The sequence below is a fragment of the Macrobrachium rosenbergii genome, chromosome 44, assembly GCF_040412425.1.
Source record: "Macrobrachium rosenbergii isolate ZJJX-2024 chromosome 44, ASM4041242v1, whole genome shotgun sequence".
Taxonomy (NCBI): domain Eukaryota; kingdom Metazoa; phylum Arthropoda; class Malacostraca; order Decapoda; family Palaemonidae; genus Macrobrachium; species Macrobrachium rosenbergii.
In genome coordinates, this window is record NC_089784.1 from 11673004 (window position 1) to 11693500 (window position 20497).

At 36.4% G+C, this 20497-nt stretch overlaps 1 protein-coding gene across 4 annotated transcripts in view; it reads left to right on the forward strand.

Annotated features, from left to right (window-relative positions):
• Positions 1-20497, forward strand: part of LOC136829337 (serine/threonine-protein kinase SIK2-like) — a 151456-nt gene that overhangs the window by 48494 nt on the left and 82465 nt on the right. For 3 of the 4 annotated variants that reach the window (XM_067087743.1, XM_067087741.1, XM_067087744.1), the window contains exon 2: positions 14414-14530. Coding sequence is in view for 2 of the 4 variants with exons in the window: in XM_067087741.1 (XP_066943842.1) it covers positions 14414-14530 (117 nt within the window). In the remaining 2 variants the exon portion in view is untranslated. Of the gene's footprint in view, positions 1-14413; positions 14531-20090; positions 20172-20497 lie in introns of those variants that run through there. The other variant, XM_067087742.1, reaches the window with a different exon arrangement.

The following is a 20497-nucleotide window of genomic DNA, read 5'->3' on the forward strand; positions in this document are numbered from 1 at the left end:
TATATATATGTATATACATGTATGTGTGTGTGTGTGTGTGTATATATATATATATATATATATATATATATATATATATATATATATATATATATATATATATATATATATATATATATATATATATAGTACATACAGCATAGTACATTTTTTCCAAAACAGTTATGAAGCCAACAGGCAAATTATTAAAGAAAATTCTCGGTTCGAAATAGAAATAGACAGGCTTCTCGGACCAAATAAAGGCCGTCTTAAGGGCTTCCAAATTAAATCGGAATAAAAATATCATTGTCATTGTAAGCATATTCCCTTTCTGTTTTAGTGTTTTATTTGGACTATTGTTTTAAAACGGTCTCATCCTAGTCATCAGATAGGCGGACACTTATAAAGTGAAAATTATTTGGTAAGAAATGCTCCAGAAGCACGTTGTAACAAAGTATCTATGTTAACTTATGCACCCGTCTAACTTGAAGAATTTGGGTGTTATTAAGGGGGAAATCGGAAAAATAGGATAATGCTAAGGTGTTGTAGTGACTCTAAAACGTTGCTGATAAATGAATGGTGAAGCAGACTCCATAAACGTGAAGTAAAAATTGCGACGTTGTAGTACGAGTATGTATGTATAGATTTGTGTGTGTGTGTGTTTGTGCTTTTGCGCTTGTGCACGTAGAATCCTAACAGTCTGAGCCTCCATTATATACGACTGCAGGTCTTCCTCGCCTCATTCTTCCAAAGATCTTTAAATTATACAATGTCTTCAACCCATTCTCCTCGATTGTTTCCACGTGACCAAACCATCTCAGAAACCTCTGATCCATTTTTCCCCATATGCTGACTTTTTATTCGTATCTTCATATTCATATCTTCATAATCCTCCTCTGCTCAAATTTTACTAAGCATGTAATTCATATGAACATGATCTCTCATGTACATGCACAACTCACCTACTTATATTCCTCCACCATCCGCACTGTCATTTATTGCTTAGTCTTTGCGGCTTCTGTTTGCCCCCTCATGAACGTAGAGCTTTCTCCTCTTCTGGAACTTAAAAATCCTTTCACTAGTCTGTGCAGTTTCTCTCGCTAACAAACTCTTTCACCTCTCTTATCGAATAAGAGCAACTGCTGTTTTTTCATGTATTGCCATGCGAATGGAATTGTCTCCCTGTAGGCAGCTTAAATATAACAGTGTATTCACATTACTCATCAGCATTTAATATGCTCAGTTTCTGCGTCACCCTAATGTATTGACAACATACGAAAAAGTTATTCACATTTTCATGGCTACCAGCATAAAATAATTCTCATTCCTGAACCTGCATTATTACGTAACATGGTTAAATAACCTCGTCATACAACCACGGGTGACTGGACATTGCTACTCAGGACCAGCTTCACCCAGTGCGTGGATGCGAATGCTAAACAAGAAACGGAGCATCATTATTTCTGGCCAAACGATGCTGTCTAGACGGGGGAAAGAGGAGGGATGTATGGTGGCGAGAAATAGTCTCCAGAATGACTAGGTTGGAGTTTACAGTGCGAGTAGTACCCGTATTCGTTTTCATGCAATTAAGGATACTTGAAAGTATTGGCATTTCATCAGTCGTGTAACAGTTAGGTGCCCCAACACACGGCATCGGATAACTGACCTGCCTTTTCAAATAAACTATAATTTCCCAAGAATGTTTTGATGTTGTCATCATTTATTCCTTAAAGGTGTTGTAATATGTTATTTGGCACTATGGAGTCACTGATTAATAATCGAATGAAAACGAACTTCAGTATGGTGGTGTGTCCATAAATTTTCAAAAGTGACTTTACCCACGTAATGTAGCCATGGTCGATCTCAACCACACCCAGCTATTCATTTATATTCATTTCTATTCATCTTTCACTGGCTAAAACTTCTCGAATATGCTAGTGCTGCAAACGTAAGCCTTTCCATTTTAAAGTTATTTACCACCAAATACCCCTTCATAGAATATATCTGTTTTGAACAGTTTAAATGAAGCGAAAACACCTTCGAATTGAAGCCCGGTTAAGTTTTATGAGAAATAAGTCGCCTTCATTTACTTTTAATGGGTTTACTCTTGATATTGACTCGAATAAATTAGAATTTAGTATTTGATTAGGAACAAATACTTCTGACGTCATTGGTTTCATTCCATAAAGAAGCAAGGATGTTTCTTGTTGAGATCTGTCATTGCAAGCTCAAAGGCAATTAAATGTGATCTCCTAGCTAAGGTTATGAACAATGTTTGCTGTACAAAGTATGTGACGTAAATTTCTCATAGGGATTTCAAATTTATATATGAAAACCTATTGGTGTGTATATCCGTTTTGTAAGGCAGTTTAAAAATACTGCGGGCAAGTGAAGTATTTTGATATATACTGGGAAATGGTATAGGACCTGTGAACTATAACGCTTATGAATTCATGAGAAATATTAGAAATTGCTCATTAAAGGACATCAGTTAGTTTAAATTTCCTAATTGTACAGGTTTCCTCTTTACGCTTGTTTTATTTTTATGCATTTGTTTTTGTACTGACTTGCTGTAATTGAAAAGATCTGCATGCGATAAATTGTTTAATTATTGATAAAGTAACCTTAACTACGATATTCATTATATTGAACTCATTTTGAACATGCCGTTACCATATGTAATCAGTCAGATGTATTTTATTATGTTGTAGGTGCTGGACTGATGTTTACACCAGTGTTTTACATATAACGTTATGCGTAAATGTTTCTAATAACCATATTGTCATAATGTATATTTTTTATGTTGATGGCTTTTATCTTTATAATAATTGTAACTTTTCAGAACTGTTTATATCGATTACAGTATAACATTATATTGTATTAACCACTGCGACACTCCAAAGGAGCACATGACAAGCATATGAAATATGTGATGTTTATTATTTGAATCACTTTAAATTGCGTGTTAAAGTGAATATAATAAAAAAAATCCGTTTTTTCCTGGCTAGGCTGAGTAAAATGATATTGTATAAATTATGTTTTAGAATGAAAATGAGGACACACTCTCAGTTCGGCTGTGGCTGATTGATTCATTAGTGTGAATTGGGAATGTATCGTCCATGAAAATTATTGAATGTATCATATGAAAAAAACATGGTTGAAGAGTTGTCTAACGGAAAGCCAAAAGGGATGCTTCTTGAAAAGTGAAGTCTGAAGTGTGTGGAAAATATAAAACCGTAGGCATTTAAGAAAGAAGAGCAAAATTTATTTGATTGAAGTGTGACTGATTCAAGGAACAAATGGAAGCCAACCGTATGAAAAGGAGGTCAAGGAAAAGGGGAATTAGAAAGTCTGTGATGACTGAGTGACTCAGAGAAAGCATAAGCATGAAGTTCAGAAGAATAAAAAAAAAGATATTTGGTGCAATTTAATTATGTAAATTAGTAAAAGAGAACACAAGAAAGCTCAAAGAAGCGCTTCCCTATTGTAAACGCTGTGACTGGTATTACTGTAACTGTGACCAGTATCTTTTGCTTATGTACCTTATGACCCGAGATGGCTGAAGAGATTGGACGTGCAGATGAAAACGTATTTATTCTTAAAATGTTTAAATGGAACTTTACGGTTTTTATTTTATCGCGTGATCGTTGTCGGATTCTTCGAAGTGCTCATAGGTTTTGATCCTAAGAATCGACAACCTTTGTGGGCTTTTTAGTTTTCTGTTAAAGAAAACTATTGAGATGGCTTTGTCTGTCCGTCCGCCCTCAGATTTTAAAAACTACTGAGGCTAGAGGGCTGCAAATTGGTATGTTGATTATCCACCCTCCAATCATCAAACGTACCAAATTGCAGCCCTCTAGCCTCGCTAGTTTTCATTTGATTAAGGTTAAAGTTAGCCATGATCGTGCGTCTGGCAACGCTATAGGGGATGCCACCACAAGGCCGTGGTTAAGGTTTCGTGGGCCGCGGCTCACACAGCATTATGCGCTGTACAGAAAACTCGATTGCGCCGAAGAAACTTCGTCGCATTTTTTACTTGTTTTTATTAAACAACAGCTCGAGGAAATCATATCTTGGAAACCTGACAGGGAAGTGTAAAGAAAGGTGATTCACGACATCTAATTTCAATATTTTTTTCATCCCGCGGGCATCGCTCCCTCGGAGGGTTACTCACGAATTTACATAAATCATGTCATGCGCTGCATGTCTGGCATTTAAGAATCTCTGGCTGAGAAAACGCGAAGTGCGTCAAGGACACGACATTCTTTCATTAGCTTTTATCTCCAGTGTGTTTTTCAGATGGTGACCAAAGTGTCCATTATCTGCATGGCGTTAGGTTTATTATTATTATTATTATGTTTATTTATGATAAGAAATCCACAAAATAATGATTAAATTGTTGTATATTAAACAATCCACAATTTTATCTCATTAAATTGTATTGTTTGTTGAAGTTAAAAACAAAGACTTTCGAACACCTAAACGGTGTTCCTCCAAAGTGTTAATTCTATAGTTGTGGATTTTTGATGCACAATAATAATAATAATAATAATAATAATTATTATTATTATTATTATTATTATTATTATTATTATTATTATTATTATTATTAATGGCCAAAACACGTACACATGCATATGGAACAAGCTCCAAGGACCATTAATTACCGAATAAACTTCCGCAGAGAAGAATCAGAGCCAATGAACAAATAATTTCCATTCTTTGTCCAGATACGACTGTGACTATATGTAGATTATACTCATTATCTGAATACCAAAACGAGTCGCTAGATTCAGTGTTTTGAATCCTTACCACTGTGCGTCGTGGACTTCGCTGGCAGAAGTGCTTGAAAAAAAAAAGAAGTAGACACTGCAGGGGTTGAGGCGTCTGCAAATAAACAGACGGACAGAAAGCCGTTGTACTGTTTGTTAATTATATGTAAATAGATCTGTGAGGAGGGGGGGTGAATAAAAAAAGAGGGACGTTTGCTTCTGAGTAGAAGCCTCAGGACTGATACCGATTCATATCTTATTAATTTTTCGATTATATTGATTTCGGTGCCTCTGTTGCCAGGTGAAACAAAGGAAGCATGCGGGGGTAATCGCAAGCTTCCTTTATGCGGACACACTTGACCCAATTTCAGACTAGATGTCCGGTCAGGTGCCGCTAAGTATGAATAATCCTGTTGTTTGTATTCACGTGGACTTTTATTAAATTTTTGTATACTTTAGGGATGTGCAAAGACTCCTTTTTTCTTTCTTTGTTTTGTATATATATATTTTTTTTTTTGTGAGGAGGTGCATTTCTTATGATCTATATCACCTTATCAGCCATCGCAATTATTTTAGTACCTCGTGACTATGTAGGATTTATTTTTCACCCAGTGAAGGATAGAAATATTTATTTAGAATGTTGATGGCTACAAACATATTTAGGCATGTAAACGGCAATAAAGTAATGTTTTTTGTGCAGCAATGACTTATAAAATATTTTTCAGTTTGCATGAAAATTAGAGTGGTTATTTCGTTTCTAGAAGACGTACGGTAAATTCATCCCATCAGTGGTACTGGAAACGTAGAATAACATGCAGCTGGACATGTATGAAAGTTTAAAACATATCTTTTTTTATATCGAAAGATGTACAGGCGTTACCCCTCCCCTCCCCCCACCTTAATCATAATGGTTACAGACGCCTGGAACTGGTGTCAATAATAGGCGTCTGGACATGGGTTCCAGGTAACGACATCATGAAGATGGCCTCTATAAAGAGGGCGGAGATTTCCCAGAGGTTTTTAGCAGGAATTCGCTGTGGGACCTTGCGCACAGTCCGTCCCTCAGCCATGATTATGATCATGGTGATGAAACCATTTACTACCGGCCGGCCGTCTCCCCGAGGTCCTTAAAAGATTCTCTCTCTCTCTCTCTCTCTCTCTCTCTCTCTCTCTCTCTCTCTCTCTCTCTCTCTCTTTTTTTTTAATCTTACACCATGCTGGTGTTTTTTTTTTTTTTTTTTGTTTTTTTTTTTGCACTTTTAATTGTGTTATGATAGTTATTCGTTTTAGTGTCCGGAAGTTACTGCGTTTGTTTGTTGCGAGTAGTGGTTGTATTTTCAAGGACATTTAGCCTGCTGTTTGTTCAATTATTAGTTCACTCGCGTTAAAAGTAGAGCATTTATTAGAATGGGAGTTTCGACTTTATGTTGCTTCTGGTCTTCTTCGGCAAATAAGTAAATCATTCACTTGAGTTTAAATGGCCGTATGACATGTCCAGTTTCTTGCCCTCAGAGCATCCCGTCAGCATAAATGATGTTTGTTGGTCAGATTAAGCTGGTTTGCGGCTGGACGGATCTTTGCATAGCGGCTTGTAAGAAACATCAAGTGTTGAAGTGAATAATAGGCCTGGCGTAGATCTGTGAACTTGTTCGTCCGTTTTGACGACCCAAATAAATGGTGTTGCTTTAGATTAAGTTGGCCTTATGCCATCATGGGCTTTTGCTCCTGGAGCAGCCCTGAGGACGCAAAGGTTGATTTTTAGTAGAAATTAAGCCAGCCTTATCCCGGCACAGGTCCTGTCCCAAAGCAGCCAGTAGGTGTGGCAGTATGCAAATAGGAGTACTGTACTAGGCCAGGTGTGAACCTCGTTAGTCTGCCCACCAACAGAGACGGGCAAATGACTTTCTGCTCCTGAATCTCTCGTGATCCGGTAAGTGCAGGGATCTTATCCGTGGCTGGACACCGGCGTGCCTGAAGGGTGGGGGTATTATGTTTGATGGTTATCCTCGGTGGGTTGGCGCCCTGTTCCGGGGCTGGTACCCGGGGCTCTTCTTGAAGGAATGGGTGGATCATGTGTGATAATGACGGAAGGGAGTTTCTTCTCTCGCATTCAGCGAAAGTAGATGTCTAGGATGCGATGCCTATGTTAATTTAGGGAGGGCAGTCTACATGGCCTGGGTGGTCAGCTGGATATTGGATGTATATTGCCCTTTGTTGGTGAAGACAGGATAAACGTTTTGAGGGGCTGGTGGTCGTCAGACTAACGTAGGATGATGGCCTCAGTCTTAGGGCATTTAAATTGATAGGCAGTACTCCGCTTATTGAAAATATCACAGAAAAGGCATTCGTTATTCTTGAGTAGGGCAGTCGCTCGTGGATTTTTGTAGGCGTCAAGAGCAACTATATCATCGGCACATTGCAGTGCATTTCAGCTTACATTACGTAAAAAAAAAAACACTGTATTGCCCCGGTCTGCTCAAGGAGCAAGAGCCCGAACCAGGGTAATGCTGGCTTAATGAAAAAAGCAACAACAGTTCGTTAATATCGAAGATGAGTACAGGCAAGGTGTACTCGAAACGCCCGTTCTAATAAGTACTCAACGTATGAAATTTACCTAAAAAGGAACCATTTTACTCATTGTAAACAAAAATAACGCAATTGAAACGGCGATTTTATTTCCTATAACAGCATTAAGAGAGGTTTGTCATATTCTTGTTCCTATGGGGAGTATTGATAGTAGTCAGGTAATAGTAAGATGGTAATGACCCTCATCATGGCGTTATGCACCAAATTGATTTTTACAACACTTTTATAAACAGGACATCAAAAACGTAAGTTAATGTGATGGGGTCTTTTCCTCTGAATTTTTACCTCTGATGCCAAGTCATCTTGTATTAAATTCCTTGGGAGATTTTGTAAGAAAAAAAAAAACTTGGAATTTTGGTATTAAGAATGCATTCTATATCTTAATAAGTTCGAGGTAAAATTGAGTCCACTTTGATCTTGAAATCGTTTTCAAATTGTTCAGAAAAAACTTTTAAAAAAATCGAAAACAGAATCTCATTACGGGGTTCTGCTTATTAGACACATCTTCATAATTGTAAAAAAAAAAAAAAAAAAAAAAAAAAGATGACGTGGTGTTCATGTTTTGTGGTGAGAGAGATTTTGTTCCAGGTAGGACCATTGCTCCTGCTCGATGCATTTAAAACTGATTCATAGTTCGTGCACAGTTATGAAACATTACAGAACGGACTGAAAGCTTTGTACTAGGGTTTCGCAGCGTGTAATTTCCTTGTGTAAAGACAGAAAAACTGCTAAGGGAGGAAAGGAAAAGTAAAAGAATTGAAGAAACTTATTTATACACACACACTTCATTTATATTATTTTTTTTGTATTGGCCGCACGTTTATGAGTCGTACAAGTTTTTGTGGACCAGAATGCCTATTAATATCGAGTTAAGGCTGTTAATCTTCTTATGTAAATCCTTGCTAAATAAGAGATCGCGTAATGTGGTAAATGTTCATTCCTTTGAAGCTGTAGGACAGACGTTCTCCTTTGTTGTGATCACAGTATATGAATAAATTCATCTTGTGCCTGTTTCAGTAACGTTGATCATGCTTTAGCACATAAGTTAATGAGCAGGTTTATGAATTTTAAAGTAGTATTGCAGTAGCTCATTAACCACGGAAATATATTAGTCTGAATGAAAGTGTTACTGCCTTTTTCTTTTAGAAACCTTGCTAAGTAAACTATCCAGTCTTTTGTTTAACATTGCATATTTGCGTAGACAAGACAGTTTTGCAAAGGATTTTAATCTCTTGGTTACTGCCGTCAGTTACATTTTTTTTAGGTATTCATATTATATTCTTTCCAAGAAAGACGTATTATTCACGCATTCCTCCACTTTTTGTGCAGTTCAGTGAATAAACTTAATTCGTCATGACTACTGCAGGCCTCCTGCTTATGTTTGTTGAAATGGGTACATGAATTTGCTTTCCAGCCATTTTTGTATAAAATTAGCTTCCATCCCTATTTGACGTTGATCATACACTTTCCATTTAAATTTATCTTTACTGAAAAGTGTGTCATCCTGTTCTGATCGGGCTGTGATCTCGCCTTTTAATTTTACGTTGCGTAGGCTGTTAATGCGATTGTAAGCACTCTACTTTGTAATTTCACACTGGTAATTTTTGGTCGGAATTCAGTGCCTTTCCTCTGATTTTTTATTCAATCTTTGCCTCTTAATTGTTGAAGTATGTGCGTCTTTTTTCAGATGTCACATGACCTCATTTTAATTTGGCCTTGACCCTCCTTTGTCGTGTCCCTCCCCAACCCCCATTTTTTTATCCGCTTCCGATTGATGTTGATTGCCAAACTTTTTATTTGACCTTCGTCTCTTTCCTGTTTAATTTGACATTGATCCCTCTTCTTTTTGGTTAATATCCAGCACCATTCGGATTTGTTATTTCCTTTTTGATAAGGCGTTGTTTCTTTTAACCTTTTTTTGCCTTGTCTTATTTTCAACCGAACGAGCCCAGGTCTGTTAAATCCAGATTTTAATTCTGTGGTGGTGTTGATTTTGATTTTAATTTGGTCCATTACTCTTGATTTTGGTGGTCGTCTGCGTTTTCAGGTTTTCACACAGGTTTACATCCATTAAACAATGCTGTTTATTGATATGCATATGTGTGTCATTTCTTTGCACAAATCTCTCTCTCTCTCACATCTCACACTCTCTCACACACACACACACACATATACACACATATACATATATATATATATATATATATATATATATATATATATATATATATATATATATATATATATACATACATATATATTGTTATTTACTTTACAATGTTTTTATCTGAAACACCTCCATTTCACTGGAGCGATCTGAGGCTTATTAAGTCGCATGTTCGTTTGTTTTTACTAGAATTTGACCCATTATTTCTGATTTTGAGGGTGTCCTCCTTTTCATGTTTTTCACTTAGATTTGTATTGATTAAATATTGCTGCCTACCTGTCTAGGTATGTGTGAGCAGATGATATATATATATATATATATATATATATATATATATATATATATATATATATATATATATATATATATATATATATATATATATATATATATATATATATATATATATATATATATATATATATATATATATATATATATATATATATATATATATATATATAAATTATCTTCGTGATCATCATCATCACCTCCAACGCCGTTCGACGTAAGGACGTATACACATACATACATACATACAGTAGATACATACATATTTATATATATATGTATATATATACACACACACACGAACGGAAACGTAAAACAGATCTGTAAGTATAATATTTGACATATTCATTACTGTGTATTCTTCTTGAACATTTACCTTTAAAGAATCTTGCAGTATTCTTTTGTACGTCAAACAGTATCCATGACAAAGTTCATGTTTCTGTTACTATTTCCGGTATCACGAATGATGCCAAGCCACAAACCCAACTTTGTAGTTGTTTGATGTTTGCTGGTTTGTTCTGGTGAAGTATAAAAAATAAACTCGAATTCTTCTATGAAAGCTGGGCAAATGGCGAGGTAAGCAATCCCATTGGAAAAAGTTCCTTCATTAAAACATTTTAGATCAATTCTTATTCCGTCGTCTCACAAATTATACGTACTAAGTAGCGTATCTCTTACCTGTCATTGGATTAATCACTCGAACCTCTATTGGATCCCGACCTGAAACGGATAATATCAGTTCACTGGAAATAAATGGGTGTGAGACGATTATTTGTTCACGAAAGCCTCTTCAGGGAGCTACATTTTTGGTTAATAACCAGTGTTCATCCTTGTAGTTGTAGTCTTTCTCGGGTTATGTACGATTGGTGTCAATAATAACAGTATTGAAAATAATGATAATAATAATAATAATAATAATAATAATAATAATAATTATTATTATTATTATTATTAGTAGTAGTAGTAGTAGTAGTAGTAGTAGTAGTAGTAGTAGTAGTAGTAGTAGTAGTTGTTGTTGTTGTAGTAGTTATTTTTGTTGTTTCTCTTCCCTTATGTGATCTTGTCCTAGTGAAAAGTTACTTTGTCAAAATAAAGCTTTGAAAACTATTCAGTTTCAGTGATTTAAATCTTTTAGCTCTCCGGTTGTCGTATGTTTCATGTATGCTTGTCGAAGAGTCCAGTATCCGAGATATATCTGACTTGTGCATATTGTTTCTCTGTCTTGACCATTCTCCACTTTCTGAAATTTGGCATTTGTCACCTTCACTTTGATTTCTGATATTCGTTGCTGTCATTGTGTGTGTGTGTGTGTGTGTGTGAGAGAGAGAGAGAGAGAGAGAGAGAGAGAGAGAGAGAGAATGTTGATCATTTCTGTCGCTTACTTTACTGAAAGATAATTTCCCACTGGGCGGAGAAAAAATTGCAGAGATGCCTCGCTTTGCAAGTCTTAGAGAAGGAGGGGAACAGTGAAATATATCGCGCTTGTAGATTATATCTCCAACTGTTTCCTTAAATAGATAATTAGATCATTATATTGCAGTGCACTCTCCTGTTATATATAACTCAAACACATACTCACAATGTATATATGTACAGTATATAATATATAATATATATATATATATATATATATATATATATATGTGTGTGTGTGTGTGTGTGTACATATATGTGTGTGCGTGTGCGTGCGTGTTTGTTTTGCTTTTGTTTTTATGCCAAACAACAGCCAAGTTGATTTTTAAATGATAAAACAACCCTTGGTTAACTTTATTAAACTTATATCTAAAAGACGAAGTTAGTTTGGTGTCTTAATGTTTCATATGGACTGAAATGAAAATGTTTGTTGGCAATTTAGAATGAATTGTTTGTAGGGCTGTCATTGAGGTTTTGTGGAGAAATATTCAGATGTGACAAGGAACTTTATTTTTCACTTAATTAACCTTAAGTGGGGAGGAATATTTAAATGTGATAAGGGACGTTATTCTTCACCTAATGAACCCTCAGAGTCTGAGTCATACATGAATAAATAACAGTTCATGCTCTGCGTCAGAGATTGCAATAGTTTATTGCTGATAAAGCTGCTTATTGGTGAGGTAAACACTTTACTCCTGGTATAACGTGTAGTAGCTTAGAATAGTACGGTTTTAATGACGTCAGTTGTACATCGTTGATCCTCAGTATACAAGTGGTTTAAGAACCACTTCAGTGGTGCAAGGAGTCCTCTGGCTTTCGAGAAAATCCTTATCAGAGAGAAATCCTCGTAAGGAAATAAACTAGCTTTTTTTTTAGCCTTAAAGAGATCCTTGATTTTTTGTTTGTTTGTTTTGATAGAGGTATATAATTTCAAGCTAGGTTAATGAGGTATATAATTTCACGATTTCTTAAGTGGTGAGTGCCCTGATGGCCAATGTTTTCAAAATGTTAGCGTTATGCATAGCAGTTAGAAAGTATTGGCCAAAATGTTGTAAACATTGTTGAGTACGTATCTTCATTGCTGGCAAGCAATGATGGATAGTTCTTTAATGAACATCACATCGACGTTGACGGTAAAGAGTAGAACAGTTAATTCGATAAGAGTAAAATTAGCATTCAGCCACTTTAATTTTTTGCTTCAATAAAACCAAGATAGTTTTGGGTCTCTTAATTGTCTTTAGAATTCAAGAAATTGCGACTTTAATATGGTATTCTTTCTTGGAATTATACATTTCTTTTGGTTTCTTCTAAACGCTGTCTTTATAAACCTCACAGAATGGCTTTAAAAAGATTTTGACATTTGCTTAACGGAAACACTTGTGCGGTTTTTATTTATACTTCACTTTTAGCCCTGTCGGTTAGTTAATCTCAGCAGACCGCAATTGATCCTTTTAAAAGCACACAGCGGCCTCAGTGAAAATTTATATATTTAGGAAAACAAATAACTGATTCGAAGTTCCAATTTTCATTTACAATATATACCATAGGATTAGAATGAGGGGAATCTTAAAAAAATCCATGGAAAAATTCCCCCCTCCCCCCTCCCTACACCCGCTCACCCCACCCCTACACACTCACAAGAGACTTACTTTCTCTTGCACACGCACTGTCTATCTATTTATCTGTATATCTCACAATCTATCTAAATCCTCTAGCAATTTTTCATAAACTTGTCCTATTTAAATTATCTACCTGACAGTGCTTTTGTTTCCCAGATCCTTGAAAGAAGCGTAACTTTTGTTTAGGACCCATTGTTTTGATTTTGGTATTTTCTATCTTGAATAGACAGGCAGATTTCCCTTTTGTTTACTGAAGTTTGGGATCTAGGAGATTGAATATTGGGTCACACTTCGTGACAGTAACTTGCCGACGAGTCCATTGATCTCTTCGTTCCTGCTGGATCTACTGCTACTGCTAATACCCCTTCTGTATGAAATGCATTGTTTCTATATTTTTCCTGCGCCTAACACCAGCACGCAATAGGCTGTCGGTGGTGAGATATGCATTCGAAAGAACCAATCACCATATAATATCGCCACTTGTCACATCCTAACTACACTGTAGGCTCTTTCCCCAATGAAATGTGGATATTTGATTGAATGTGAATTCTTACTGGCTGAGACTGAAACAGTTTATCAAAGCAAAAATTTCATGAGGAGCTGGAATATATATACTGTATTTATATATGTACATATTATATATATGTGTGTGTGTGTGTGTGTTTTTGTGTGTGTATGAATGTATGTAAATTAGCAAGACTTGATGTCTCTGCCGCCTCTTGTATTTTAGTAATTTTTGACAGTATGAATAGTCTAATAACAGTATTCTATTGCTGAATGACAAATTTGACAGTGAATTCATCCTCGTCCCTAAAGGCTTTCTAAGAACCGAAAAGCTAACATCTTCCAGCACCACTTCCCTCCAGGAAAGCACACACACATGTGTGTGTGTATATATATATATATATATATATATATATATATATATATATATATATATATATATATACATACATGTATATGTTTATGTATGTATGTATGTATGTATGTATATATATAGTTGATATACTACTTTTTCCAGGTAACAGATGTTTATCTATACACTTAGGTACCAATATTTTCAATAATGACAGTAACATGAGAGAGGGTCGAGTTGGTGAGCCATGACTTTAGGGACGTTAAGTATCGTCTCGAAGCTCTAATCGAAGTACTCTCGTTCTGTATACTTACATAGGAGCCAGTGGTGAAAGAGGCTTGCCCCGGCTGGACGACGTCAAGTTTAAACGTGAATTTTATTACCCATAAACTGTCATGGTTTCAGACAGGAAAATTTATGAATATGCTTTAATATAGAGGTGGCAAGCACCAACACACGGAGCAGGAAGTTGATGCCAATTTTCTAGGGTACAGGAAGAAGTGTACGAGACATCCTCCTTTCCCTCCACCACCACCACCCGCACTAGCTCCTCCAACTCACCACTGCAACCACCACCTCCTCCTCCTCCTCCTCCTCCTGACCCATCATCACTTCCTCCTTATCATCAGCTCATTGCGACTGCTGTTAACTGCGATGCATTAATATTCATATTCTTAATGCTTTCTTGTATCCGTCCACGTCATACGGTAACTGTTCTTTCTCTTTCCAGGTGGCCATCAAAATAATCGACAAGTCCCAGTTGGACTCCACAAATTTACAAAAAGTCCACCGCGAAGTTAAAGTCCTCAAATCTCTAGATCATCCTCACATTATTAAGTTGTATCAGGTAAGTTTGTCTTAAAGTCATGTTTTTGATTGCTGAGAAATGTTTTAATGTTTGTTGAAAAATGTTTTAATGTTTTTTTAACTCTCTCTCTCTCTCTCTCTCTCTCTCTCTCTCTCTCTCTCTCTCTCTCTCTGTTCGTGTTTGTCCTTTCACTGGATCAAAGAACTATCTACTTCTGTTCGTAATGAATTACCTTCCTCGAGTCCGTTCGTTCGATGGTGTGCCTATTTTGTGGGAGAAAGGCTGAAAAATTTAAGAAAAACATGTTGGTCTTTGCTTCGATTGGTAATTTAACAGCTCGCGAAATGTATTTGTTAGAAATGTAAAAGCTTCAATGACTGATGGGTGGTTTAATCGAAATCTGTGAAGAAAAGGGTGCCACTTTTTAAAGTATCAAATAACACTACTTTGAGTATTTAGACGAATTTCGAAATATTGTTGGAGCTTCCTCATGTTCAATAGAATGCGCATTAAAAGAGGTTTTGAAGTTGCTGGCCGTTGAGGCTTGTTTCATGTGAGTGTTTGCTTAGTAGCAACAACAACACCGCTACCACCACAATCAGTTTCACAAACAACAACAACAGCAACAATAATAATAATAATAATAATAATAATAATAATAATAATAATGTTTTGGAGCTTATACGTTCTTCCTAGAAACGAGGTCCTTACTATTTTTTTAGGCCGCAACTAGGAAAATTGGCCCAAAACTAAAATGCGGGTTGATTTGTAGCAAATGAATGGTCAACATAAAAGTTGCATTGATGAACGTTAGTGATATTTCGTCGCGTCTATTCAAGCTCCCGGATTACATTGAGGAATGTTAAGTCTGAGGCAGCATTTTACGGTGAGTCAAACCAAACATGATCATTTACAACAAGAATTACATGAAAAGGGTTTACAAGGATGACTTGTATTTTTGTTGCATAGAGAAGACAGTTGTTTACACCTGAAAACAGCTGTAACGATCTCGGTTTATGCTGTACTTTAACTTGTTAGTGAGTAATCTTACTGCTGTCAAAGGTGTATCCTTGTCTAGTATTTTTACTTATTAGTGCAGTAATTTTATCGCTGTTGTTTTGTGGATGTTAGTAAAAATTATGACCATTATTATTGAATTTTTACTTTTGCCCAAATTCTAGTGAAAATGATCATCCAAGCTATGTAAGTAATCTTCAGTTACCGAGTTTTATTGTCATTATTCAGTTAGCTGCAAATATTCCATATGGTTGTTTAAAGTTTTCTTTCAGGTGGCTGGCAGCCTCAATAAGTATATTGAGCTTTCAAGAATTAAAGTGGAAAAGTCTCTGCATCAGTGGCCATTAGTTTTAGATTCAGGGCAATATTTTCTAGCTTTGAAACTTTGAAACATAAATTTTTGTTTGACTGTTGCGCTATTTTAGTGTAGCTATCTTCGAAATTTAATGTTTATCTTAAACATAGTGATACATCTGGACTTGCATCCAAGGTAAATGACTTTATTTTGAAAGTAATTGTGGTAGCGAAGTAGATAATGGCTTGAAGAATTTCTCTTCCTGGACCTGTTTCGAAGCCCAACGGATGAAAGGAGAATTTTCTGATTCCTCCTCATGTTCGTATTTTGAATTTTTTGCTTAAAGTATTCCAATGGAAATCATATTCAGAAAGAACAGTAAATCGAAAAGTCAGACGGTTATCGTATGGCAGCTGGATTTTCTTGGATCTGATAAATATGATACGCAGCTGAGTTCATTCTTGGAAGTTCCATTGGTAGAAAGATGAGGCATTATGTTTTTATAAATGTTGATATTCCCTTACTTGGGCGATGTATGTATGTAATTTTTTTGCCCCCGTTGTGTCAAAATACCATAGTAACATTTTCAGGAATGAATATAAAAACGTTTTGCCATGTTGCAGTATCAAAGGAACTTATAACTAATGTGTTTTGTGTTAAGCTCTTTGCATATCCAGGCAACGGCATTTCAAGCCTTAGGTAACTGGGTATTTTGCGTAGGAAGTTCATTCTTGGTATTTCGATATTCTGTGCAGTCACTGACTTTTTGTGGTGAGTTTTGGAGTATTTCTATTCAGAAATTATACTTAGAACATTGTATTGAATGTAATACTTATTTAGAAACGTCCATTGTCGAAGCCACCCACTGAGAGCGTCTTCCATCAGGTCGTCTTGCCACTTTAGTCAGCGTAGTCATTATTATTTAAAAATTGAGGAAGTTCATGTTCTTTGAATTAATTTATTTCTTTATTTATTGATTCACAGCAGTTAGTAATGTCATTTGGATTGAAACCATTCAATTAACTCTTTGAAAGGAAACAAAAAACGTTGGCATATGCACCTTAAAGTAATGGTAAGGTTGACGTGGCTAAGCGTTCAGGAATGGTTTCGAGAATTTTTCAAGTTCAATTACTCGATGCTAATAGCAGAAAACTCTGACATCCTTCACTGATCAGTTTCATTCACAGAATAATGTCTTTCTCAAGCAGTTAGACAAACCTCTTATCTTTGAAATATTGCGTACAATATCGATTATTTAGTCTGCTGTACGCCTGTTTTTTCAGGGGTGTGTAGTTTCTGCAATGTTAGGCCATGAATGTACCTTTTTCTCATGGTATCCTTGGTGAGTGGAGGATTTTCATCTAAGTATCACCTCGATGGATTTTTTTTTTTTTTACTTTGGAAAAGTGTACCGTACAGGCTGGATGTGTGGCATCTAATAAGAATTTTACACCATCATGTTTCCGCTTCAGGTTTCCCCCTCACGGCGCTAGACATGAAATGAGTTCATTCCACTTTCTTGCCTTGTTCACTTTCCTTCTGAATTCATATCTAGTGTAGGTCCTGAACTTTGCTCCCTTTCCATGATTTCCTGGGCCTGCATACCGGCCTTCCCTCTTCCATTTCCTTTTTAACTACTTATCTGACTAACTGTTCCTCATCCTTTCTCATTATGTGCCAAAACTTCCCCGGTTTTGAGATCTCGTTTTATTTACAAACCTCTGGCCTTCAGTGATTAAGAATATAATTAAAGATGAGGATTATCATCACATTTCAGTTGAGTTTCTCTAAAATATAGAATATTGGAGGTGTAGGTAGATGATATTTATATGTCATGTAACATAAAATTACTCAGGGCTAATACCGTAATCCTCTTTGCGTAAGGTACAGTACAAGTGTCGTACGTAAGATAGTCTCAGAGGTTCTTCCGTTCCGTATAAATGTAAAGTAGAAAAACTTAGCTTTAGTCTACTGTTTATAACACTGTGAAAATGGCAAAAATGCCGGACAGCAAATACAGCAACAGTTCATCTCTGAAATACAATCGATATTCACCCTGGATTCCTCGTTTGTTTAAAAAAGGGGAAATCAACAGGCACACAGCTTACTAGCTTGATCGTACAGGATGCTAAAATGATACTCTTACTGGCGTAAACACGATTGAACTTAGATTTTTCAGCCCGACACTCTGAGAGTATCACTAATCCTTCAGTCCTTTTAGTGTACTTTTATGCAGTTTATACGAGATGTTGTATAAATGAATACATTAATGAAATGTAACTTGCGTTAGATAAACATACACACTTTCATAGCGAATCGTTATTTTAGTTATATAGCATTCCCTATATAGCTATTATAAGACAAGTCTGGATATATATATATATATATATATATATATATATATATATATATATATATATATATATATATATATATATATATACGAGTTAAAAAGAGTTTCAGAGCCCTTCAGACGATGGGAAGGCCACTTTTGTGGAAAGTAATGAACGAAGATTGGTAAGGTTTACTGAATTATGAAGCACCATTGTCAAGTTTAAAATGAATCGTGGAATCGTCCTAACCTGGATCTTCTCTTTCCTAAATGTGCAGGTTATCTAGGAATTTGTAAATTTCTACGGAGCGAAAGTAGGAGAAGACGAAAAGTGGATCATGTGAGAGGTATCGAGGACAGGAAAGTCAAATGGAAACATTTTTGATTTTAAAGCCACGTGAAATCATTCAAATCTGTACCTATGGATCGCAGTTTCTGTCAAAGGAGAGAGAGAGTGAGTTGCAGTAGAAAACCACCATTATATGTTCGCATTAGTTTGATCAAGCTATTGATAGGTAATGAGATGGGCTTTCGATTTTTTTTTCTTTACACTAGACGTGCCCGTTAGTTAGCTCATTATTTCCCATCAAGGAGGTAAGTTTTTGGTACGTTCATTTGTTTGTTTGTCCGTTTGCTAGTCTGTTACAGGGTTATTGAAAATTCAATGTCTATATTATTACGGAGATGATACCACAAGGTAGGTCTCGCGACTGGCAACAAATAAAATTTGGGAGAGGTAGGAGTGTACCTTTTATGATGAAGGGTCCAATTGGGTGGTTAATTGCTCGTCCCTGTTTCTCATGTTCCAGATCTGATAAATTGCAAGCATGCATATTATTGCTCTAGAATTTGGCAGCCAGATTGATAAGGGCGTGGTGAGTGGCAACAACTGTTGGTTAGATCTTGTAAGAGATAGGAATGCAGTTTCTGGAGAAAATTGGCTTATACTTGTTTTCGTGGAATTTGCTGACATGAGCTTTTACTCATAAAGCAGCCTTCAACAAACGAGAAGGAATCTTTTGTTAGAAGGGCCCAGCCTTAGCGGAGGTTTGCGGACCCTCAACGCTCTTGTGTAGGAAATGTTTCAGTTTCTGAAGTAAGGATAATTGAATAATTAATATCTTGCACAAGGTTGTGGATGCATGAAACGACTAAAATATACACGGTTGGGTTAATACAGGATGTTTAATGCAGTTGCTACACAGCACAGAGTCGACGTTTCTTGATGCTCAAGACCTGCAGTCGTTGAGGCCGGTGTGTACAGCGCTTGCAAGAAGAGATCGTTTAACCCAGAAGGTCATCCCAGCATTCTGGCCGCAAAACCCGAGTGCCCCTCGGCGTTACCCAATCCTCCTGCAATAACTTGAACTTAGGGCATTCTTGTCTGCGGTGAAAAAACAACCACTGCGCCTATTAGGTTTCCAGTTACATGATTCAAGCGCATTAGTAGTGCAAAATCGGGAAGGATCATTAACAGTGAGAAGATGCTAGGAAAAAGTATTTTAATTCATTTAACTGTGAAAAGGTTTTCACGCTCTCTCTCTCTCTCTCTCTCTCTCTCTCTCTCTCTCTCTCTCTCTCTCTCTCTCTCAGCAGTCAATTAATGAAGCAAAGTTGGATGGGGGAAAGCCAGCCTGATTGCAGACAAGGGAAAGGCTGTGTACAGTAAACCAACATTGTTTTTCGTCTCATGAAATTGGTGTGATAAAGGGAAGAGTTACAGGGATGCGTAAAATAAGCTCAGGTATGCGACAGAAAGAGGTAGTGACGCGGCGTGGAGGCTCAGTAATTATGGTTTGAATGACAGTTTGTTGAGAACGACTGGATTGGAAGTATAAGAGTAGGCAGGCGGGAAACTGGGTAGTTTAATGTAAAGGCGGATTTGCTACTTACGGAAAGAGTGATGAGAAAGGTTAACGAAAGAAAGGGAATGCAGTCAAGTTTGTTGGGTGAAAAGTAAATAGGATATAAGTGGAAGATTTGGTACTGAAGGTGTTGCACGTACGAGCGACGAACATTAAAACAAGGTTATGAAAGTAAGTGGAAATCGTGAAGACGAAACAACGTGGATTGTGGAAGAACGGGAGTTTTGACTCACTCAGACATTTAGGAGTAAATGTTACGAGGTAGTGAAGAGGTGAATGATAGAGTAGGTTAAGCAAGGAAAGCATTGAGGTATCGCATTTGCAAATATCAGTCTAATTAAGCAAAAATTGGAATACATGGAGGGAATGTTGAGCCAACTAAAAGAGGCGAGCCCTGCTACAAGAAACTTTTCTGTGTAGAGCGAGGAAAGATGAGAGGACGAGAAGTACGACGAAGGGATTAAGGGGTGAAAAGTGGAATCCCTTGTTTGGATGTG